General features: G+C 45.5%; 1 protein-coding gene across 7 annotated transcripts; it reads left to right on the top strand.

Moving 5' to 3' along the window:
- Positions 1-817: 817 nt before the first annotated feature.
- On the top strand, positions 818-18,960 carry DECR2 (2,4-dienoyl-CoA reductase 2). Of its 7 annotated transcripts, XM_060283002.1 has the most exons (11): positions 972-1,002; positions 2,324-2,398; positions 4,598-4,711; positions 6,065-6,133; positions 6,825-6,876; positions 8,105-8,240; positions 9,073-9,197; positions 9,458-9,551; positions 11,058-11,162; positions 12,356-12,544; positions 13,204-18,960. In XM_060283002.1, exons 3-11 carry the CDS (start codon positions 4,614-4,616, stop codon positions 13,236-13,238), a joined length of 903 nt encoding a protein of 300 aa, XP_060138985.1. In that variant the 5' UTR covers positions 972-1,002; positions 2,324-2,398; positions 4,598-4,613; the 3' UTR covers positions 13,239-18,960. The 7 variants fall into 7 exon arrangements, with proteins under 7 accessions (XP_060138984.1, XP_060138983.1, XP_034987545.1 ...); XM_060283001.1 differs by lacking the exons at positions 972-1,002; positions 2,324-2,398 and adding an exon at positions 818-864 and having other exon boundaries at positions 12,356-12,622; XM_060283000.1 differs by lacking the exons at positions 972-1,002; positions 2,324-2,398 and adding an exon at positions 818-864 and having other exon boundaries at positions 12,356-12,573.
- The last annotated feature ends 620 nt before the right edge of the window (positions 18,961-19,580 follow it).

Below are 19,580 nucleotides of genomic sequence, written 5' to 3' on the forward strand. Positions count from 1 at the left end.
TCCCTTGATCTAGATGCTATACTCCTATTGATGCAGCCCAGAATGGGATAAGGCAAAAGATGGGATAAGGCAAAAGCAGGCAAACTTTAATTTATTTATTTGCTAAGCTGATTCCCCTCCGTGTGCTTTGGACTACAACTCCCATCTGCCTCTGGCAGCGCAGTTGTGGTCCAAAGCACGTGGAAGGTGCCAGGCTGTCAAAGGATGCTGTTCATTCATAATATGAGTGCCCATGTGTGTAGTATGGGATATGCCTTGTCCTTGCTCTTGCGTAACCACAGCTGGTCCTCAGCAGGCTCATTGAGAATGTCCCTTTTTATAGCTGCTTGTCCTGACCTTTCTCTGATCCTCCTTATTATTTCCCTGGATTTCCCCCCTTTTGGTGTTATTAGACTGGAGTCAGTTTCACCTGGGCTCTGTAGCCCCACCCACGTCCCCACTTTGTGGCACCTCCCCTCCTGTGCCTTGGCCCCGCCCCTTGCCCCTCCCCTCCCATGCCTTGGGCCCACCCCTTGCCCCCCCCAGTTTTGATCCTGGGTACGCCCCTGCTATGGGTCACACTACAGTATACCTTTAAAGCACCATTTGCCCCCTCAAAGAATCCTGAGCACTGCAGTTTCTTAAGAGTTGCTCAGAACTGTACCTCTGAGAAGGATAAACTACATTGGCCAGAATTCTTTTAGGGGAAGGCGGGGAATGTGATTATCCATTTACAGCGGGCTTTATGGGTTGGGTTTTTTAAAAAAAAACAAAGGGGGAAAACGTCCAAGGCCTAGAAGTCCTGCCACAGCCCCGTGGAAGGACCACGCCAAGGCAGGAAAGTTTTACCAGAATGGGGACGACGAGCGGCTTTGCTGCTGCAGGGTAAGGGAACTACGCATCCCACAATGCCCCTGGGTGGCCGAGCGCTTCCTGGCCGGGAACTACAATTCCCAGCATGCTTTGCGGGTGAGCCGTGCGCGCAGGTATACTGTTGTTCGTGCGAAGTCCGCGGCTAGACAGGTAAGTGAGAGCCGAGCCGCCTGAGGGGATTCGGCAGCGGCGGCGTTAGGAAAGCCTGAGCCCCCGAAAATAGAGAGAGAAAGAAGAAGATAAGTAAAGGAGGGCGAAGAGGCCGCCCCTGAAGCGTTTCGTTTCGAAGATTGCGGGGGGCGCATTCCCAAATTTGAGAAAGCCATTCAGCTCCCTCCCCCCACAACATGTGGGGCTCCAGCTTCAATGCTCTGTAATCCTGGAGCATTAATCCTAAAGCAGTAACACTTACAAGGCATTGTCACTGTTTGTTTTATAGACTTCTTCCCCCCCCTTAGAAAGGCTTCTCAAAATTAGCATTGTTTAATATGTACAGAACAACAGCAGCATACTAAAAGCAGCACAGTAAAGAAAACAAAAAAAGATTTCTTATAAAAGCCAAAGTCTATTAATATTTTTATTTTATGGACCTAGATACCCCAGCCTTTTAGAAAGCCTTCTCAGAAAGTGATTCACAAATTATTTACCCAGGGATCTAGATAAAATAACAATAAAATGTGCACGGTATAAAAGGGTTTATTACAGAAGCCAGCAAGCGTGCATATTTTTAACAATTTGAAAATTAAAGTAATCATAAATAGCCTTACTGAAAGGAAATGTTTTTAAAGCACTCTTAAAAGAAGAAAGGGTGTGATGTGTTTGCGTAGGCAGCGTTGCTGCACATGGGTGCCTTACGAAATTTATAAAGCGGGCGGGAATACTTAGAGCCCTGACCTCAAAGAGCATATAGACTGACATAGAAGGGAAAAGACTGATAGGGGAGTGACCCATTCTTAAAACCTGGTTAAATCTGCTGGAGTAGCATAGAAGCTGAGAGGCTGAGCAATGAATCTATGAGTTTGAATTTTTTCTGTGCTATGAATTGGCTACAAGGCAGCCCATTTGCAGTATGTGGGGGAAGAATACTGACTTGCCCTTACTGGATTGTTGTGTAAGGATTGCACAACTAGGTGAAGCCTGCGAAGTGCTTCAGATGTGATATAAAGGTTAAGCAAGATAATTCATTAACTAGCAACTATTAGTTAAGCAACACCATCCTTAAGGGTTGGACCCATGAGGATTGTCTGAGTCCTTCTAACCCAGCTGGATTGCTTAAATCAACCCTTTCAGACCCAAGATCCACTTTTAACCCAAACATGCATTTGGGAACTCCTTTCTTAATATCTTACCATATATTTGCATGATGGTAGTGCTCCTGCTGTGACCCACCTTGGATCAGGCCATGACCCAGTAGAAGACCAGTGGCTTGGATTACCTGGAGTAAAACTATGGGTTTACCCTTGTGTTACAGAGCTAACTGGCCTCTGCTAGAAGTTCGGCTGCTGGTCCCATGCTGTAGTACATTCTTCCAGTAAATATTTGGCGGGTATCCTCACTTTTCTTTTTTAATCTATAGTTTATTAGATATTTTCACATTATTGAGGTAAAACAGTACAGTCTCATATTCTCCCCCCAGCTTCCTCCTGGTTATAGCATTTTCCTTTCTAATGTTCCGTTGTTTGGCGAGTAGTACAGGGTTCAGGCTCACATGCTCAGATAATAATTAGGATAAATGAGTTCCAATGCTCTGCTTTAGTCCCAGATTAAAAATCGCTGTATTGGAGAAGTTTCCACCTCTGTTATGCCTTCAACTTCTAGATGTGATTATTGCTTGGTGGAGAATTCCAGAAATGCACTGGAAGTTAGTCTTATGTAATTTGTAGAGCAGGATTTTTTCATGGGCTGGTAGGTGTAGTTTTTACTTCCAAAAATCTTGGAAGAATTTTTTTTACACCAAGGGGCCTATGCAATTGTTTATTTTTTTGCAAATTTTCAACCATTTTCTCTGATAAGCTTGGCAGGGATTGGGAAAGCTTGTTAAAGTTGAGGGAGCTGAAATTGTTTAGCCAGGGGAAGAGATAATTAAGAGTGGATACATTAGCTGCCTTCAAATATTTGAATGGCTGTCACATATCTGATAAAGCAAATTCATCCTCTGTTTATTAATTTAAACTCTTCAGCCAAAATAGTTCCCAGAGCAGCTTATGCTTGGTGAAGGAAACCAAGACAGTCACTCCCTTTCAGACCTGCAGTCTAGAAGGCATGACACAAAAAGCACTCCTAAATTTTAAAAACGTATGTGTGGGGTTGGTGCAAGAGTTAATTGGGGGTGGGGTGGGGAGAGAATGTGTATAGCAGCAGTTGCCACAAGTGTAAATTGTGTAAATTGTGTAAACCATGGCATGAGACTAGGGGGCCACAGAGGGAAATGAAAAGTTAAGAGAACAGAGAAGTAACCGAGAAAAGAAAGCAGAAAAGAAAAAAGACATTGATATTTCTTTGCAAGAAGTGCTCATAGAGCGACATAGCAGCCAAAGTAACTTTCAGTCAAGAAAAACATCATTATTGGATAAAGAGTACAATAACTAAAAAGTTTCCACTGCTTTGGGATAAAGCAAAATTGTTTTTCATGGCATTTCCTACTTTGTATTTGGTAGAATAAGGGTTCAGTTGTGTGAATTATTTACTCAGCCTAATGCAGAATTGCCTTAACATAACGGACCAAGGTGATATTTGGTTATCCCTCCCGACAATAGGGACCCAGGTGGCGCTGTGGTTAAACCACTGAGCCTAGGGCTTGCTGATCAGAAGGTTGGCGGTTCGAATCCCTGTGACGGGGTGAGCTCCCGTTGCTTGGTCCCAGCTCCTGCCAACCTAGCAGTTTGAAAGCATGTCAAAATGCAAGTAGATAAATAGGAACTGCTACAGCGGGAAGGTAAACGGCGTTTCCATATGCTGCTCTGGTTCTCCAGAAGCAGCTTTGTCATGCTGGCCACATGACCTGGAAGCTATACGCTGGCTCCCTCGGCCAATAATGCGAGATGAGTGCGCAACCCCAGAGTCGGTCACGACTGGACCTAATGGTCAGGGGTCCCTTTACCTTTACCTTTACCCGACAATAGAACTGGATATAAAAAAGCTCTCTTTTTTGGTCATCAAGCACAAGGGTCACATTGATATAGAAAATCTTAAATTATAAATTTTTATGTGATTATATTTGTATAAATTATAAAAAAATCATAAATAAAACATGCTCTTTCTACCAGTAGGATGGGGTGTGTGTGCCAGGACGGAAACAAGGTCGGAAGGGGGGCACAGTTGGAAAAAGATTGAGAAACACTGGTATATAGTATTGAGTGTTTTATCCATGCACATGGTTTTTATTACAGTTTATTCACAGCACTTTTCCTATAAGAAACTAAGTGCATAACATTAAGTTCCAATCTTTTTATTAATGAACTCACATTTTCCCCTAATTATTTGGAGGGTATGTGTACGTGTTAGACTAGAAATGATAATTTGAAGTTGCCTTCAATTCTATCAGTCAAGAATGAAGCTGCTTGGCCATGGCTAATCTTGGATATGAAGTAAGCCTCTTTGCCTCCCAGCTGTTTCTTCGTGGATCAGGTCAGCTGGCAGCATGTGCTGGGCATAGTGATCATTGCGTAATTGGGGGCTGTATGGAAATATTGCTGGTTCTTTCTCCCTCTCAGGACTTGTGATGGCTGTGTCTTGTTTTCTGCAGAACTGTCTTGGAAGTCATGTCCCAGCTAGGCTTTGCTTGCCAGCCTCCTCCTGATGTTGACACTGATGACTGTCTTCAGGAATACTCCTACCTCTTCAGTCCAGACATTCTCAAGTGAGTACTACCAAGTACTAAAACACTGATTTGAAACCTTTTTCTAGATTAATTTTCCCTGTGTGGTTTTCAGTCCTCTCCTCTGCTATGTCTACCGTACCTCCTCACCTGCTCCTCTTGATCTTTGGTGTTAGTCAATTTATACTTTGGTGTTAGTCAATTTATACTTGGTGAGGGTATATTAATAATGATGTGTTGCTTATTTTAACTTGTGTTCTTTTAAAAAAATGTGTTGGGAGTAGCCACAAAACAGTGTTTTTTGTGGGGGGGAAATATTAGAATAAAGGAAATAGGAAGATGTGATATGCATCTTCAGAGCTCAGGGAATCATCTTTACTGATCCCTCCTTTCAGATTTTGTACCAACAGTTTACATGTTGTCGAAGATAGGGAAATGTAACATTTTAAAAATACTGTGAGAGACACATTTAAACTATAAGAGAATTAGGTACATGTGGCATAAGAGATGAAGGGCTCGAATCTCTCTCCCAAAGGCAAAACTGATGCATCATAAGATGGATTTCGTGCAGTTTCAATTTATCTTTTTATACTATCCTCTTAATTCCCTGCTAGTATAAGCCTCCTTCAAGCTTGGAATGACTGTTTGCTTTGTAGAAATATGTCCATGTTTTAGGCCTGCTTGGAAGTACATTGCTCTCATCTCTTAAAGATTTCTAAAGGTGCAATTTCTAGTCACAGCCTCTTTACCAGCAACAGATCCAGTGTCCTTTTTATTTACTTCTGAGAGTTCGTATTTTTCCACTCAAACAGAATTTCTTATTAGGTATGTGTTTATGCCACTACTTGTATCAAAACAGTTACCGGTATTCTGTAGCAGCTGATAATGTTGGATGGCTTTGCCCTTTTTTTATTAAAGATTTTCTTGATTTAGAGAAATATGTGCAATGTCTCTCGTAACATTTTTACAAATCAGTTTCATTTGTTGAGACATTGGGAAGAAAAGGGGAAAAGAGGTAGATGTGGTTTTGCCTTTTGAGGGCTCGTGCAGTTGAATTGGGAAAGTGGTTATCTTTTTGCCTAATCTGCTTCACGAGACTCCTGTGAAGGCCTAAATTACTTTCAGTGCAAGGGTGACAAATAAAGATTGACTTCTAGCATATTAGTAAACTGTCTTCCTATCAGACATGCATTTCATAGTACAAGTGGCATCTGCTAAGTGGAGTATTCAGGAAACCTCTGGTCTGCCTGGGATTGATGTGATCTGACCTGACTGAATTTCCCTCATCCCTCCTTTTTGTATGTGTCTTTACTGATGCTGCTCTTTCTGAAAGTGCATTGTGAAAAGTATGTGAATCCCACTTGCCATGGTTTCAGACGTCCTTTTTCTTTCTAGGGGAAAAGTTGCATTCATCACTGGTGGCGGCTCCGGCATTGGATTCCGCACAGCTGAGATTCTGATGAGGTATGGACACTCTGGTGCAGGAGCAGCTTGGCCTTACTTAGCTTGCGATGCTTTTGGTCTCTGCTGTATTCTCCTGCAGCTGCAGCCAGCCTGTTCCTAGGAAGCAAATCCTTCCTTCCCTTTGCAGCTGTATCGTGCTTCATGCCATTTGTGTTTTCTGCAGCTTTTTTGCAGATGTGTGTCCTACAACATGGGGTGAGATGTGCTATGGAACTGCAGCCATTTGGGATTCTCCATATATCGGGATGTCTTTCTGCACTTTACATGATCACTGCCATGTAGCAGCCTGGTTGGAAGGAAAGGTGGCAGGATGTTATCAAGGAGAGTTGCCCCCTCCCCCCAAAAATAGCACACACACTTGTAAAAAATCTGAATGCCACAGCTCCACAACCTGGGAGAAGAACACAAGCCCCCCCTAAGCACAACCAAATTAAATATACAAATGACTATATCTAAAACCTATCCAAACTGCACAGTATTGGCCAGTGTTAATACCTGAGCTTTATGGTTTCTGGGTTCTCCAATCTGATGGCAGATTGCGGACATACATGGAGATCACTCGATTAGCTTAGTCAGCACACAGGCATACTGAACCCCCATGGCTGGTAGCAGAGGTGTGTCTGAGTAGACAAGCGAGTGATGAGCACAAGGTGTTCTGTGTCACCCTCACCATCTAAGGTTTTGCTTGCAGGCATGGCTGTCATACTATCATTGCCAGCAGGAACCTCCAGAGGCTAACAGAGGTGAGTGGACGGGAGATTGTCATGCCTTTCAGATGCAAAGCAAGGCCTCGGCAGAGGCAGCTCTGCTGGAGTCACCTGTCTCAAGCAACAGATTGGGGAGGTGTTAAGGGTGGTATAGACCAGTGGTTCTAATACTTTTTTCCTCTGGGCCACACTTTCAGAATAAAAATTTGCTCGCTCCACGCCAAATTTCTTATTGATGAGAAATACATTGGAAAACAACACTGGCATGTTTAAACACACCTCATGAAATGTTTAAATGTTTCTTTGATTGCCCTTGAATCTTCCTGCCACACTTGCCACCCTCTCCTGCCACTCCAGTGTGGCCTCACCCTTGACAACCACTGGCATTCGCAGAAGACAGATGGATCTGATCTGTGGGCACTCTTGTGCAAGATCTGTTCAAAGGAAGAAAAGTTTCACAACACAATGGCTTCCTTCTTCTTTAAGTTAAGAAAAAGGTGGTGGATAGGACAACTCGTGAGTGAGGCCTGAAGAAAACTTGGAAGCTGGGGATGAAGGGAAGAGCATTCTAAGCTGTGTTTCTCTCTTAGGACAAACTGCCCCACTAACCTCAGCCAGCCACCAGCCAGCCCCTACTTACCTGCCTTCTTACATTCAGTCTAGGGATGGAACAGCCAATCAGCTTCCTTCTCCTTAGTCTCAGGGTTTGCCTGGTAGAACTGAGCAAGGGGAAGAAGGACAAAACTAAAACTAGTTGGCTCTGTCACTGACTGTGACTCCACCTACTGTTGGTCTCCCCATCTTCCACCCAAATGGTTGCAGAAAAGCAGAGAACTGAGATTGGGGGAAATGAGAAATGTAGGGAACCAAAACTGAAAGATCCCTTCTTGTCTACCTACAACTGAGATGTGGTCCCTCCCATGAATATTGGTTTTCATCTTCAATTCTCCTGGTGCACAGCCCTTAACATACCACATCATAGATTCTCAGAGGTGAGCCTCTGTTTCCAAGTAAGAGGTATCTGAAATGTTTCACAGAAGCCTTTTGAAAACCTTACTAAACTATGCAATATGTTGCTGAAACCAGGAAGGGTTTCCCCATCCAACAGCACAGCAGGTGCTTAACATGGAAATGTTGCCCTGATTCTTGACACAAATCCCTTTTCCCAGTCTCTTGACACAAATCCCCTTTTCCCATGCTGCAACAGGAAGACAGAAGAAGGGGGTCATTTATTACCGAATATTCTTTTCCTTTTTTTAAATAGGCTGCCAAGAAACTATCAGTGGCCACTGGCCAGCGATGCCTGCCCCTCACGCTGGATGTCAGGCAGCCACAGATGATCATGGCAGCCGTGGATGAGGCCCTCAAGGAATTTGAGAGGATTGATATCCTTGTCAACAGTAAGTTATTTGCTTTGGCAGAGGACATTCATGGGGCGTACTGCTGGCCGGCCACCTGTCTGCAAGCTGGGGGGAAATGCTCACTGTTGCATGCTCTGGGAGGGTGATCTTTGAGGGTGCTGGCAGGGCTGTTTTAGTAATAGGCCAGGGATAGGGAACATTTTTGAGGCCAAGGGCCACATGCTCTTCTGAGAAACCTTCTGAGGGCCATATTCCAGGGGTGTTTGGCAGGGGGGCAGGGACAAAAGTGGGCAGAGCAATGAATGTAAACTAGTTGCTCTGCAAACATACTCTCTCCCCAGCTGCCCCCACCCCCTGTAAATCAAGTAAATAAATAAAAAATACTTAACTAAAAGTAGAAGAAAACCAGAACGTTAGAAATTGAAAGGCTCGCTGAGGTCACTTGTGGTGCATTCTAGGAATGCAACTGGAAACCAGAGTGAGCAATAGGCGTGGCTTCCGCAAACTGGCCAATCGCGTCACAGACAGGACAGGTCATTGTCCTTCCCCTTCACTGCCCCCCCCAAAAAACTGGCTACACCGATGCACATACCCCTCTCTTGCTTGTCCAGGCAAGCAAGAGGCATCCTCAAAGTTCAAGGAAACATCCCAGCCAGGCAAAAGCAGGGCCATGGAGGGGTGTGGCTTGGAGCCAGATAAAGAGGCCTGGAGGGAGCCTAGGCTGGATGTTCCCCACCCCTGTAGTAAGCAGTGAAATGGAGTGGTTTCTGATGCCACAGCATGCCCTTGTACCAGCCCCGCCTGCCTTGCCAGCCTGCCTTGCCATGCTGATTCAGTCTCCAACTTCTCTCTCTCACTCCCTTGTCCCCAGATGCTGCTGGAAACTTCCTGTGCCCAGCCAGCGCTCTGTCCTTTAATGCCTACAAAACCGTGATTGAGATCGACACCTTAGGAACATTCAACGTCTCCAAAGTTCTGTATGAGAAGTGTCTCCGTGTAAGTTTCTCTCCTCCATAAGAGGCTTCTCTCCCTGCGGACAGAGATGTTCCTCAGCTCCTGCACTCTGGGGTCAATTGCCCTGGGCAGGGGTAGGGAAGCTTTTTTTAAACACCTGAGGGACATGTTCCCTTCAAGAAAAGAAAGGGGGGGAGGTTTCTATTTATGCCAGCAATGTTCATTTTGGGTTGTGTCTCCTGCCCTTGCTGTTAATCCTTTCTGCCATTGTTCCCAGAGCTGACTTTATTTTGTTGATCTAGGACCATGGCGGAGTCATTGTCAATATCTCGGCAACCCTAAGCTACAAAGGTCAGGCTCTCCAGATGCATGCAGGGACAGCTAAGGCAGCCATAGGTACCGTAAGCAATTTGGCTCCCCTTCTCATCTACACCCTTAATCAAGTTTTATTCCTCTCCCCGTCCCTCCCACCCAAGTGCAAGTTATGGTGCTCTGGTGCCACCTACAGTCTAGAAGAGATGTTGCAGCTTCCATATTGAGCAACAGAGAAGCCTTCTGGCCCACAATGATACTGTCCTGGGAAGACCACTTCTAGGACCTGGGTGCCCTCCCTGTCTGAATTTTTAAAAGAAGAGTTGCTATCTGCAAATGCATATAGTATGGTATTATATTGACTGTGTTTGGATGTAATGCTAAGCCATGGTTTGCTGTGTTTTTACTATGTTGGAAGCCACTTGGGAGTGGCTGGGGCAATCCAGTCAGATGGGCGGGGTATAAATAATGAAAGTGTTGTTGTTGTTGAATGAAAGTGTTGTTGTTGTTACGGTGAGCCTACAGCAGTGATTCCCCTCCCTGGCATGGCAACAATGAAGTTATGGGAAGCTTCTGCTCTAGATTAATTGTACTTCAGCATGTTGTCTGAACTCCAAACAGTGGTTCACTTAACGTCAGTTAGTGAAAACAAGCCAGTTCATCAATTATGGTTTGACATTAGCTCATTTCAACAGTTTGTCCAGGTTCAAGCAAAATGGTTAATCAAAAACAGACGCAAATGCTTCCAAAGTAAAACTTGTAGCTGTGCTGGAGGAGGAAGGGGGAAGTGTATGAGTGCTTGGCTCATTCTCCTAGCACAGGCATATCCAACTCCCAAGAGACTGCGATCTACTCCCACTAAAAAAAAAAAACTGGCAGTGATCTACCCATTGGATTGACCAAAGTTGTTGAGCTTTTTGCGGGGAGGAAGACCAGTTGGACCTGTTAGGTTTCTATTCCTCTCACTGTCCAGGTCACATGCCTGTGTTATGCATTCCGGCAAAGATTGTTGGAATCACGGAACGGATGTTTGCTGTATTCTGTTTCCGTTTATTTTTGTTTTCTTCAGACTTCTCTCAGAGAGAGGAGACATGTTTCCTGTTGTTGTTGCTACAGCTGCCTTTTGTAGTGGTGCTGGGAATTCAGCCCCTGGTTAGGATCACCTGTCCTAGCACTAAACCATTAACATCTGAATCAGCCCAATGTCTTGTCAAGAGTTTTGCAAATTCAGCTGGCTTTCATTCATCCTATTGCTTTCTGTGTGGTGGGTTTCACTATTTCTTTTCTTTTTGTGAAGTGCTGAATGGCTTGAGAAATTCTGTTTGTTTTGCTTCTGTTTATTGTCCTAATGATATATATATACATTTAACACACATACATGCAATGTAATTCTTCCATGTGCAAAAGGAGAATTCCATTCCAGCTTGTTATGGATAGGGCCCCTTTCAATCACCAAGAGACAGTGCTTTTGCAGGGGCAGAGTTGATGCGGGTGCCTTGTGAATGGGCAAGAACCAGATTTAGATTTGCTGTAATTCTTTGCTTTTCAAGATTTGTTCTTGAACCTCTCTGTTTGTCTTCTCCCTTACAGATTCAATGACAAAACATCTGGCTGTGGAATGGGGTCCTAATGGAATCAGAGTGAATAGCCTGGCGCCAGGTCCTATTTCGGGTACAGAGGGTCACCGCCGCTTAGGTAAACCATTAAATATAATTTGAAGTGCTGTCTGTGTGATTTACCTGGAAAAGAAACAACTGGGGAGACCACCCGGCCATGAAGGTCACTGGGCAACCTTGGACCAGTCACCTCTCTCACAAGGTTGTTGTAGGAGTAAAGTGGGGAAGAATGCATGCCTTCTTTACCTCTTTGGGGGGGAGAGCACAGCATACATAAATTAAAGTAAATAGGCATGCCTATACTATCCATTAGACTTTCCAGGGTGGATGGTTCATAAGAATTAATAAAATTCAGTAGATGACTTGAATCAAGACTTGTTAGATTGAGACTCAATGAACTTGCAGTGAAACACTTCCAACAATCTTCTGTGCCAAGCAGGGAATCAGACAATATGTTATTTATACTCAAACATCACGAAGCATTCGGAGTTGCTTTTACAACAGGGGCGGCTAACAGGGGTGCAGACCACATGCATACATTCGGACTGCCCCCTCTATGCTTGTAAGCCAATCAGCTGAGGAGAATGGGGGTTCTCCCCCTTTGCAGCTAAGCAATGGGGTACAAAAGGGAGGGAGAGAAAAGAAAGGCAATTTTTTTAAAGGGGGGGTGCCTCTCCTCCCTCTGAGGCACCACCATTGGAATAAGGTCTTAGCGCTTAGGAAACGTGAAGGAGTTCTTCAGGAGATGTTGGGCTTTGTTCTTTTTTTTGTGGGCTTCCCAGAGTAATCTGCTTTGCCACTGTGAAAACAGAATCCTGGTTTTGATGGCACATCTGTGCTGAGGGACCTGCAACAACAAGGCCTTGTGGTTAACGTTTAAAGCTCTCAACAACTTGGGACCAGGTTTCAATTTGTATTCTTCTCTGCTGGTTTTCGTGTTGCATTTTTCTGTTTTAGCGATACTGTTTATGATGTACACCACTTAGAGCCAGTGTGGCGCAGTGGTTGGAGTGTTCAACTAGGACTTGGCAGTCCGGGGATCAAATCCCCACTCTGCCATGAAGCTCCCTGGGTGATCTTGGGCCATTTGCTCACTCTCAGCCTAACCTGCCTCACAGGATAAAACGGGGAGGGGGGAGGAGAACTTCATAGGCCACTTTGAGCTCCTTGGAGGAGAGGTGCACTACAAATGCAATACATAAAAATTGTGTGTGTGTGTGCGCGCGTGCCATTTTGAAGCAAAGACATTGCTTTCCTCCTTCTTGTTTTTAGTTCAGCCTCATCCAGAAGCACAAAACCTTTTTCGGAATATCCCCCTCCAGCGGGTGGGGAACAAGACGGAGATTGCTCACAGCGTCCTGTATCTGGCCAGCCCCCTTGCCTCGTATGTGAGCGGCACAACCCTGGTGGTGGACGGCGGGGCCTGGATGACCTCCGAGAACAACTTCCCCTCACTGTTGGGTATTGCCTCACACTCTGCTAAGCTATAGGTGACGTTTCTTTCCCCCTCTGCGGGACTGGAAGCAGGGGCGTTGCTAGGTACTCAAATAAAACAAATAATAATAATAAAAAGGCTGCAGGGCCGGGGTGGGGTGGGGGTGTGCATGTGCTGCAGTACACACATTTGCACTGAATTAGTATATGCTCATGTGTATGCATGGAGGCAAACACACTTTGCAGCGTGCTCAACAGCCCATTAAGAATTGGAGAGAAAAGAAAAGAAATAGTCCATTAATAAAAGGGGAGGGAGGAGCAGGGTTATCCAGAGAGCCCAGCACAGAAAACCTGGGGCCTGGCTACCCCCTAGCAACGTCCCTGATTAGATAGTTATAAAGTAGATTTGGGGAACCTTTGGCCGATGGGAGTTGTAGTTCAGCAACATCTGGAGAGCCAGAGGTCCCCCACACCTGCTGTAAAGGTCCTTGTGTCAAGAAAGCCACAGTCCTCGGGTGAGACTTTTTGTCGTGCCCCTCCAGTGCAGGGGGAAGCAGAAGATAAATTGGAGGAATGACAGTTGATCCGCAAGGTATTCTGATTCTCATGTTATTTAACATTTGCAACAATTTCAGCTGCTTGCTTTGGATTCCATCTCAGTTTTCCCCCAACCTCCTCTCTTACAGGCGTCTGGGCTACAGAATTAAAGAAAGAGAAATGAAACATGACCCTGGGAACCTGACGGATGGGACACTGCAACTTTGACGCTACTCTCCGCAGAGCCAAAGGAGTCAGCCACTCACCTCCTCTAGCAGCAAGATAACTTTTAGACAACAGTGGTAATGGTGCTGTTTGAGATGGATGCTGGGCGCAGAGGCTAGGAGGTTGCAGCCTATTATATTCTCACCTAAAAGCTTTCTCTTGAATGCCCATGATTGCCTTGTGTGGCACTAAACCGTTGTCTGGAGTGGCAGCCTGGAAGAACAGAGATTTGGCTTGATTCACATTTAAACCTTGACATCCTTTGCTTTGCCTGTGCTGTTTGCCGTCTGAGCCTTTTTGTCAAGGAAAGGGGTGAGTGTGCCCGTCTGTCTGTGTTGTGTATCTGCCCCTCCAGCCTGAATCCTCTCCCCCTCTAATCTTCATGATTCTGGACCAAACAGGGTGATTCTGCACTTTTTTGCCAATGCTCTTTATTTGTCTGTTAGGGGAAATACGTCACTCCCCGCCAAAAAAAAACCCAACACTCTTCTTTTTTATCTAATAAATTCCATATGGAATCTTTGCTTCTTGCTAAGCTTGTAGTTTCACTATTGGTCCAGTTCCTAAAGCAGCATGCTTTTCCTATGAGAGTCTCTGCTCCTTGAAGGAAGAATTCATTATTCCCCTTGATGATACTGCACTGCATTATGCTGCGCTCCCTAAAATGGCACTCATATGAGTTGCAGTCAGCACTCAAACATGAGCTGCATTTAGGTGATCACATCTTGGCTTAATAAGCTGAGACATGCACAAGCTTCATGAACCCACATGCTCCCACTCCACTGTGCCCTTCTCATGAGAGGGGAGAAGGCTTCAGCTAACCATGGTTTCCTGTTACATCCAAACCAGGTTAGTGACTCTCAAACCAGCTGGAATACAAAACCATGGTATATAGTTGCCTTCTAGATCCTGGCTTTTTGGGAAGCCATCAAGCACAGTCTCCTAGTTTGGGTGTAATAACAGGAAGTTGTGGTTACCTTCAGCTTATTGTCTTGTTCACTCATAAAAAGGAATAAAATGGGATCAAAGGGGCTGTATATGGGTGGCATGAAGTTCATTTGTATCTCATCGTATCAAGCTGAGATTTGAGCTTTGGAATGTGGCCTGTGTTGGATAAATGGAGCTTTGGAATGTGGCCTGTGTTGGATAAATGTGCTACAGGAACTTATTAGCATTTATTAATCACCTTCCACACATGTCTCAAGACATATGAACAGCGAATTAAGTCCATTTTACATACTTAGAAAGTAATACTACAGGTATTTGTGTTTTAAACTTAGCACATTTCTTATAAAAACAATACACACACACACACACACACACACACACACACACACACACAAAGGAACTGCAGATCATAAAAAAAAATAAGCAGAGCAGGCTCTGTTCCTGGTATAGCCCATATATTGCCTCTAAAAATTCCATGACGGCAGCTTTGCTTCCTTTGGAGTCAGCCCGAAATCCCCCATCCCTGGAGTAAAAGTTATCTGAGCTCAGGGGCCACATTATCTCATGCGCAGCCTTCCAAGGAGCTGTCACATGTGAATGGTGGCTGGGAGCAGAAAGTTGCTTATCACACGGGGGGTCTCCCTTGCTTGCCACTGAATGAACTCAAAAACCCCCGATCCTTTTTCTCCTGCATGCCCTCCTACAATGGAGAGGGACAGGATGCTTGCACTGTTTGTTTCTTTGCTGTGATGCTGATTCTCACCAGCATTTCTGCTCCTGGCCACCACCCGCAGGCAAGTGAGGAAATTATGCAATTGCTATTGATTTCGGAGATTGCTGAGCAAAGTGGTAGAGAGAGGGACAAGGAGCTTAGCAGTTTCTTCAATGAGCCCCGGCGGGGACCGGGGGACCTGCTAGTTAAAAACTGATTCCTACTAACACTACACCACACACACCAAGAAAGCACTACTTAATAGCTTAAAAGGCACCAGCTACCTTGTCAGGCAGTCATATTGTTATTGCTTGTAGCCCAATAGTCATTACAATATGGGCTGTCATGTGGAAGATGGAGCAAGCACATAGTTGAACTAGGGAAAACACAGAAAGCAGTAACGGCCACCGACTTGGATGGCTTCAAAAGAGGATTGGGCAAATCCATGGAGAGGGCAATTGATGGCTACTAACCATGATGGCTATGCCCTGCCTCCACGGTCGGAGGCAGCAGCGCTTCTGAATGCAGGTGCTAGAAACCCCAGGAAGGGGGAAGGCTCTGGCTTGCTGGTTTGAGAACAGGATGCTGGACTAGATGAGCCACTGGCCTGATCCAGCAGGCTCTTCCTTTGTTCCTAAGTTGGTTTTCTGCTGCTCCAGAAGGTAGGACCCAAACCAATGGGTTCAAATTACAAGAAAGATGCCAACTAGACATTTGAAAGAACTTTCTGATGGTAAGAGATGTTTTGACAGTGGAACGGACTACGTGGGAAAGTAGTGAACTCCTTCACTGGAGGTTTTTATGCAGAGGTTGGATGGCTATCTGTAAAGGGTTCTTCAGCTGTGATTCCTGCATTGCTGGAGGTGGGCTGCATGACCCTTGGGTGTCCCTTTCAAATTCTACAGCTCTAGGATTCTATTAATATTAATAAGAATAAAAACCCAATTGAAAAGTAAGTTAAAACATATCAATTTTTGGAACTGCAAAATATTGTAGCTTAATTATTGCCATGGGGCAATGGAACTGCGATGGCTCAGCTGGCAGACCATTAATCTCAGGGTCATGGGTTCAAGCCCCATGTTGGGCAAAGCGTTCCTGCTCTACAATGCTATGAGTCACAGGCATACCATGAAAATAGTTCTAAAAACAGTACCAAAAGAGCAACTAATAAAAGGATTAAAAACAATACAAAATGAACCCGAATCGTTTAGCTTAAAAAGAGATTTCCTTGACGCTTGACTTGATTTGAATCAAAACGGCAGCAATAGCTTTTGCCACTGCTACTGTGTTCAAACCTGTTGTATAGGTCAGAGGTTTTCAACCTTCTTGAGCCCACGGCTCCCTTGGCCAACTACACTCTTTCTACGGCACCCCTGTAGGGCTCAGGAGCCCAGTTATGTCACCCCTTGCCGGCAGACTCTCACCCTTTTTTGAGCATCCTCCCTTGTGGAGTGTTCGCTCAGCCTCCTCTCCCCTCCTTGGAGTCCTCTGGGCAGCCACTGCTGTTGCCCGTTGTCTCCTGGTCTGAGCTGCCTCCCCCCCTCCCCAAAGAGAGGGGCCTGTAGCCAGGGCTGCTGCAACAAACAGCTGTGCAAGCCATTGGAAGGCAGAGACACAAGAGGGCATCAGAAGAGAGAGAGAATGAAAGAAGGATACAGTAGAGGCCAGTGTTGCCCATGGCGCCCCTGACCATCATTCAAGGGACCCCAGGGTGCCATAGCGCTCCGGTTGAAAACCACTGGTATAGGTCATAAACTTGTCTACGATGGTTCAGCAACCATCTAATTTTGAAATCATCAGATTGACCGGGAAAATTATGAAATGAGTCAAGAAATTCTATCCCTGGGTAAGTTGTGTAAAAGGCCAAACAAGATATAGTGCACAATGTATTTGATCTGGCCTGGTCTGTGTACACAAAGGCCTATTAAATAATTTACTCCTCAGGTATTGTATGGACATAGTTTGGAATCTAAGCAAAGTAAATGCATCTCTAACAGGGAAAAAAACAAGTTAAACCCCACAGATAAGCAGCCCTTTTATAGCTTTGTTAATACACCTGTTTGCTAGGCACTCGCTTCATTTCCAGGGCTGGGTTTTTAATCTCTGTTTACATTACATTTATCCCAAATGCACATTTATCCTCTACTTCATTTTTAAAATACTGGTGTTCACTGCATTGTTTCTCACACCTGGATAGCTCAGTCAGTAGAGCATGAGACTCTTAATCTCAGGGTCATGTTTCGAACCCCACATTGGGCAAAAGATTCCCACATTGCAGGGGGTTGGACTAGATGGCCCTCAGGGTCCCTTCCAACCCTACAATTCTCTGATTCTATTATTCTAAATCTGTTCCACAGCAACTGGAGTCCTTAAGCCATCCCTAATCCATACCTAGCCAAGGTACATAGGGTAAAGACACCCCCATCCCCTCTGGTATGTACACAAACAGAAACAAATCTGACACTAACGAATGTTTTGCTTGTTGGCATAATGACCAGAAGCTATGTGTGGTCCTGCAGTCCTGCCCACAACCAGTGGGAATGTTGGTTAACCTTCAGCACTTGTTGCCCACACCCTTTCACACATACTTTTACCTCCTTGAGGACCAGGAACTTAATGTGTTCCTTCCTTCTTAAATTATAGTTGAATTATTATTTTTTAATCTGAATTCTCTCTCCAGCGCTGCTCCTGAAGAATTAGGCCATGCAGATAGTTGTGTTAATGAGGCGAGAGCTCATTTACATGAAGAGCCATACTTGAGCCTGCCCCTCCGCCCCAAGCTCTCTTCGTCATCCTCATGTAACTCCTGAGAGAAGGAGAATGAGGCTTAAAAATAGTTTTTGTCCTGTAACCTCCTGTATGTTATATCTTTGTTGAATTCCTGCCTCCTCTTTTCTTGCGGCTTTCACACATCCATCAGCGAATGTTTAATCTTGCCCTCGGTAAAGGGACCTGCTCTCTTCCTTGTTCTCTGTGCTGCCGTCTATTTACTTTTAATGTTCACATTTATTCCTAGGACTAAATGACGTCAACAAACAGGACTTGCCTGGTGCCAATGTCATTGGCCTTTAATCATTCCTGTTCATCCAGGCATTTTTTGGGTCTTCATTTAACCATAATGCAGAATGATTCTGGCCTGACTTGGGGCTCATCTTTTTTAGGAAATTTCCCTTTTTGTTCTTGCTGATGGATGGAAACTTGATGACGATGGAGGCGTTTTATTCTGTGTTGTGGATTTTAAATGGTAAACCCTTGTCTTTTAATATTTTGTTCATCACCTTGAGACATTTTTTAGAAAGCGATGAACAAATGATAACACTGCGGTGCAAGAGAGCTGCTCTTGCGTGTCTCATGCTGCTGGCATGGCTTTCTGGGTTTTGCTCAGGGAGCTTTCTTCTCCCCTGACACTGCTGGAAGGATGGGGAGATATGAGCCCATCAGTTATGCCAAATGTGTCCCTCCAGGTCTCTCTCTCTCTCTGGTGTCATGGACTGGCTGGATGCAGAGGAATGGTGGGAGGAACCAGCTGGGGAACCTCCAAGGGAAGAAGGCTCAGAGCCAGGGGACCAGGGAGGTGGGACACTGACAAGTGGCCAGAGGGAGAAGAGGAGCAGAACTGGGGGCAGTAGGTGTCAGAAGGCAACAGGGTTTAGTGAGCAGGAAGAGGCTGGGGCAGAGGGCAGTCCAGAGGCAGGAGAGGAGTGGGGCCAGGAGGCAGAGATAAGCTAAGCTGCTGAAGAACCCAGGGAGTCCCCACCCCCTCCTGCTTCAACCAGCTCCCGTCCCCCTGGTCTCCAGAATATGCAAAGAAATGAAGAGGGCGGAGCAACGAACGACAAGGTGACATAGCTTAGACTATCGGGGAAGGAACCAGGGGTAGAGCCTTAGGGAGCAGTGGGAAAGTGGAGAGACCTCAGTCCTCACAACTGCCTCATTGGGGCAAGACATGCTGGAAAGAGTTGCTGGGATCACGAAGCCTGAGCTGTTTTGTTTTCTTTGAATAAAGAGTTAATTTCACTGACACCAGGTGCTTTTTTTGCTGACCTATGCCTGACTCCAGCTCCTGACAGGTGGACCTTGGAACACCCCTTCTGCAGCCCCCTTCCCCTCACCTGCTCTGCTTTGCCCCCCCTTTGAGTGTTTTTACCTGGCCAGAAAGTGCCCTTGAACTGAGATAATCCCTCTCACTTGCCCAGATGGATGAGTGGGCAAGTGGGTGCAGAAAACGGCCTACTGTACAAAGGTAAAATTCACATTGGTTGCTCTGCCCACTTTTGCCTCTAGGCCCGCCCACCACTGGCCTGCGGCCCCCCAGCAGGGAATAAGGCCCTCAGACTGAAAAATGCTTCCTCCCTCCCCACCCCTGACTTAAGCCATGCTTGTTGTAGGCAAGCAATGTAGTTGCTGCTTAGGACTGCGTAGTGAGTGGGCAGGTTTCTGCCTGTCATTCTTCCTTCCTTCACATGAAAGGTTGTCAAGTGAACCGTTGCTAGGCAACTAATCCATCCTCCCCTCTGTGGCCAATGGGATTGCTCAAGCTGGCACCCTGCAGCACTTCCTACTACTGTACAGAGGCCATTGTAGCTATAGCAACCAGCAGGTGATATGATAGCATCATCCCCATCAGTGCTTTCAGGCTGA

This window comes from Zootoca vivipara, chromosome 14 (genome assembly GCF_963506605.1).
Source record: "Zootoca vivipara chromosome 14, rZooViv1.1, whole genome shotgun sequence".
Lineage (NCBI taxonomy): Eukaryota > Metazoa > Chordata > Lepidosauria > Squamata > Lacertidae > Zootoca > Zootoca vivipara.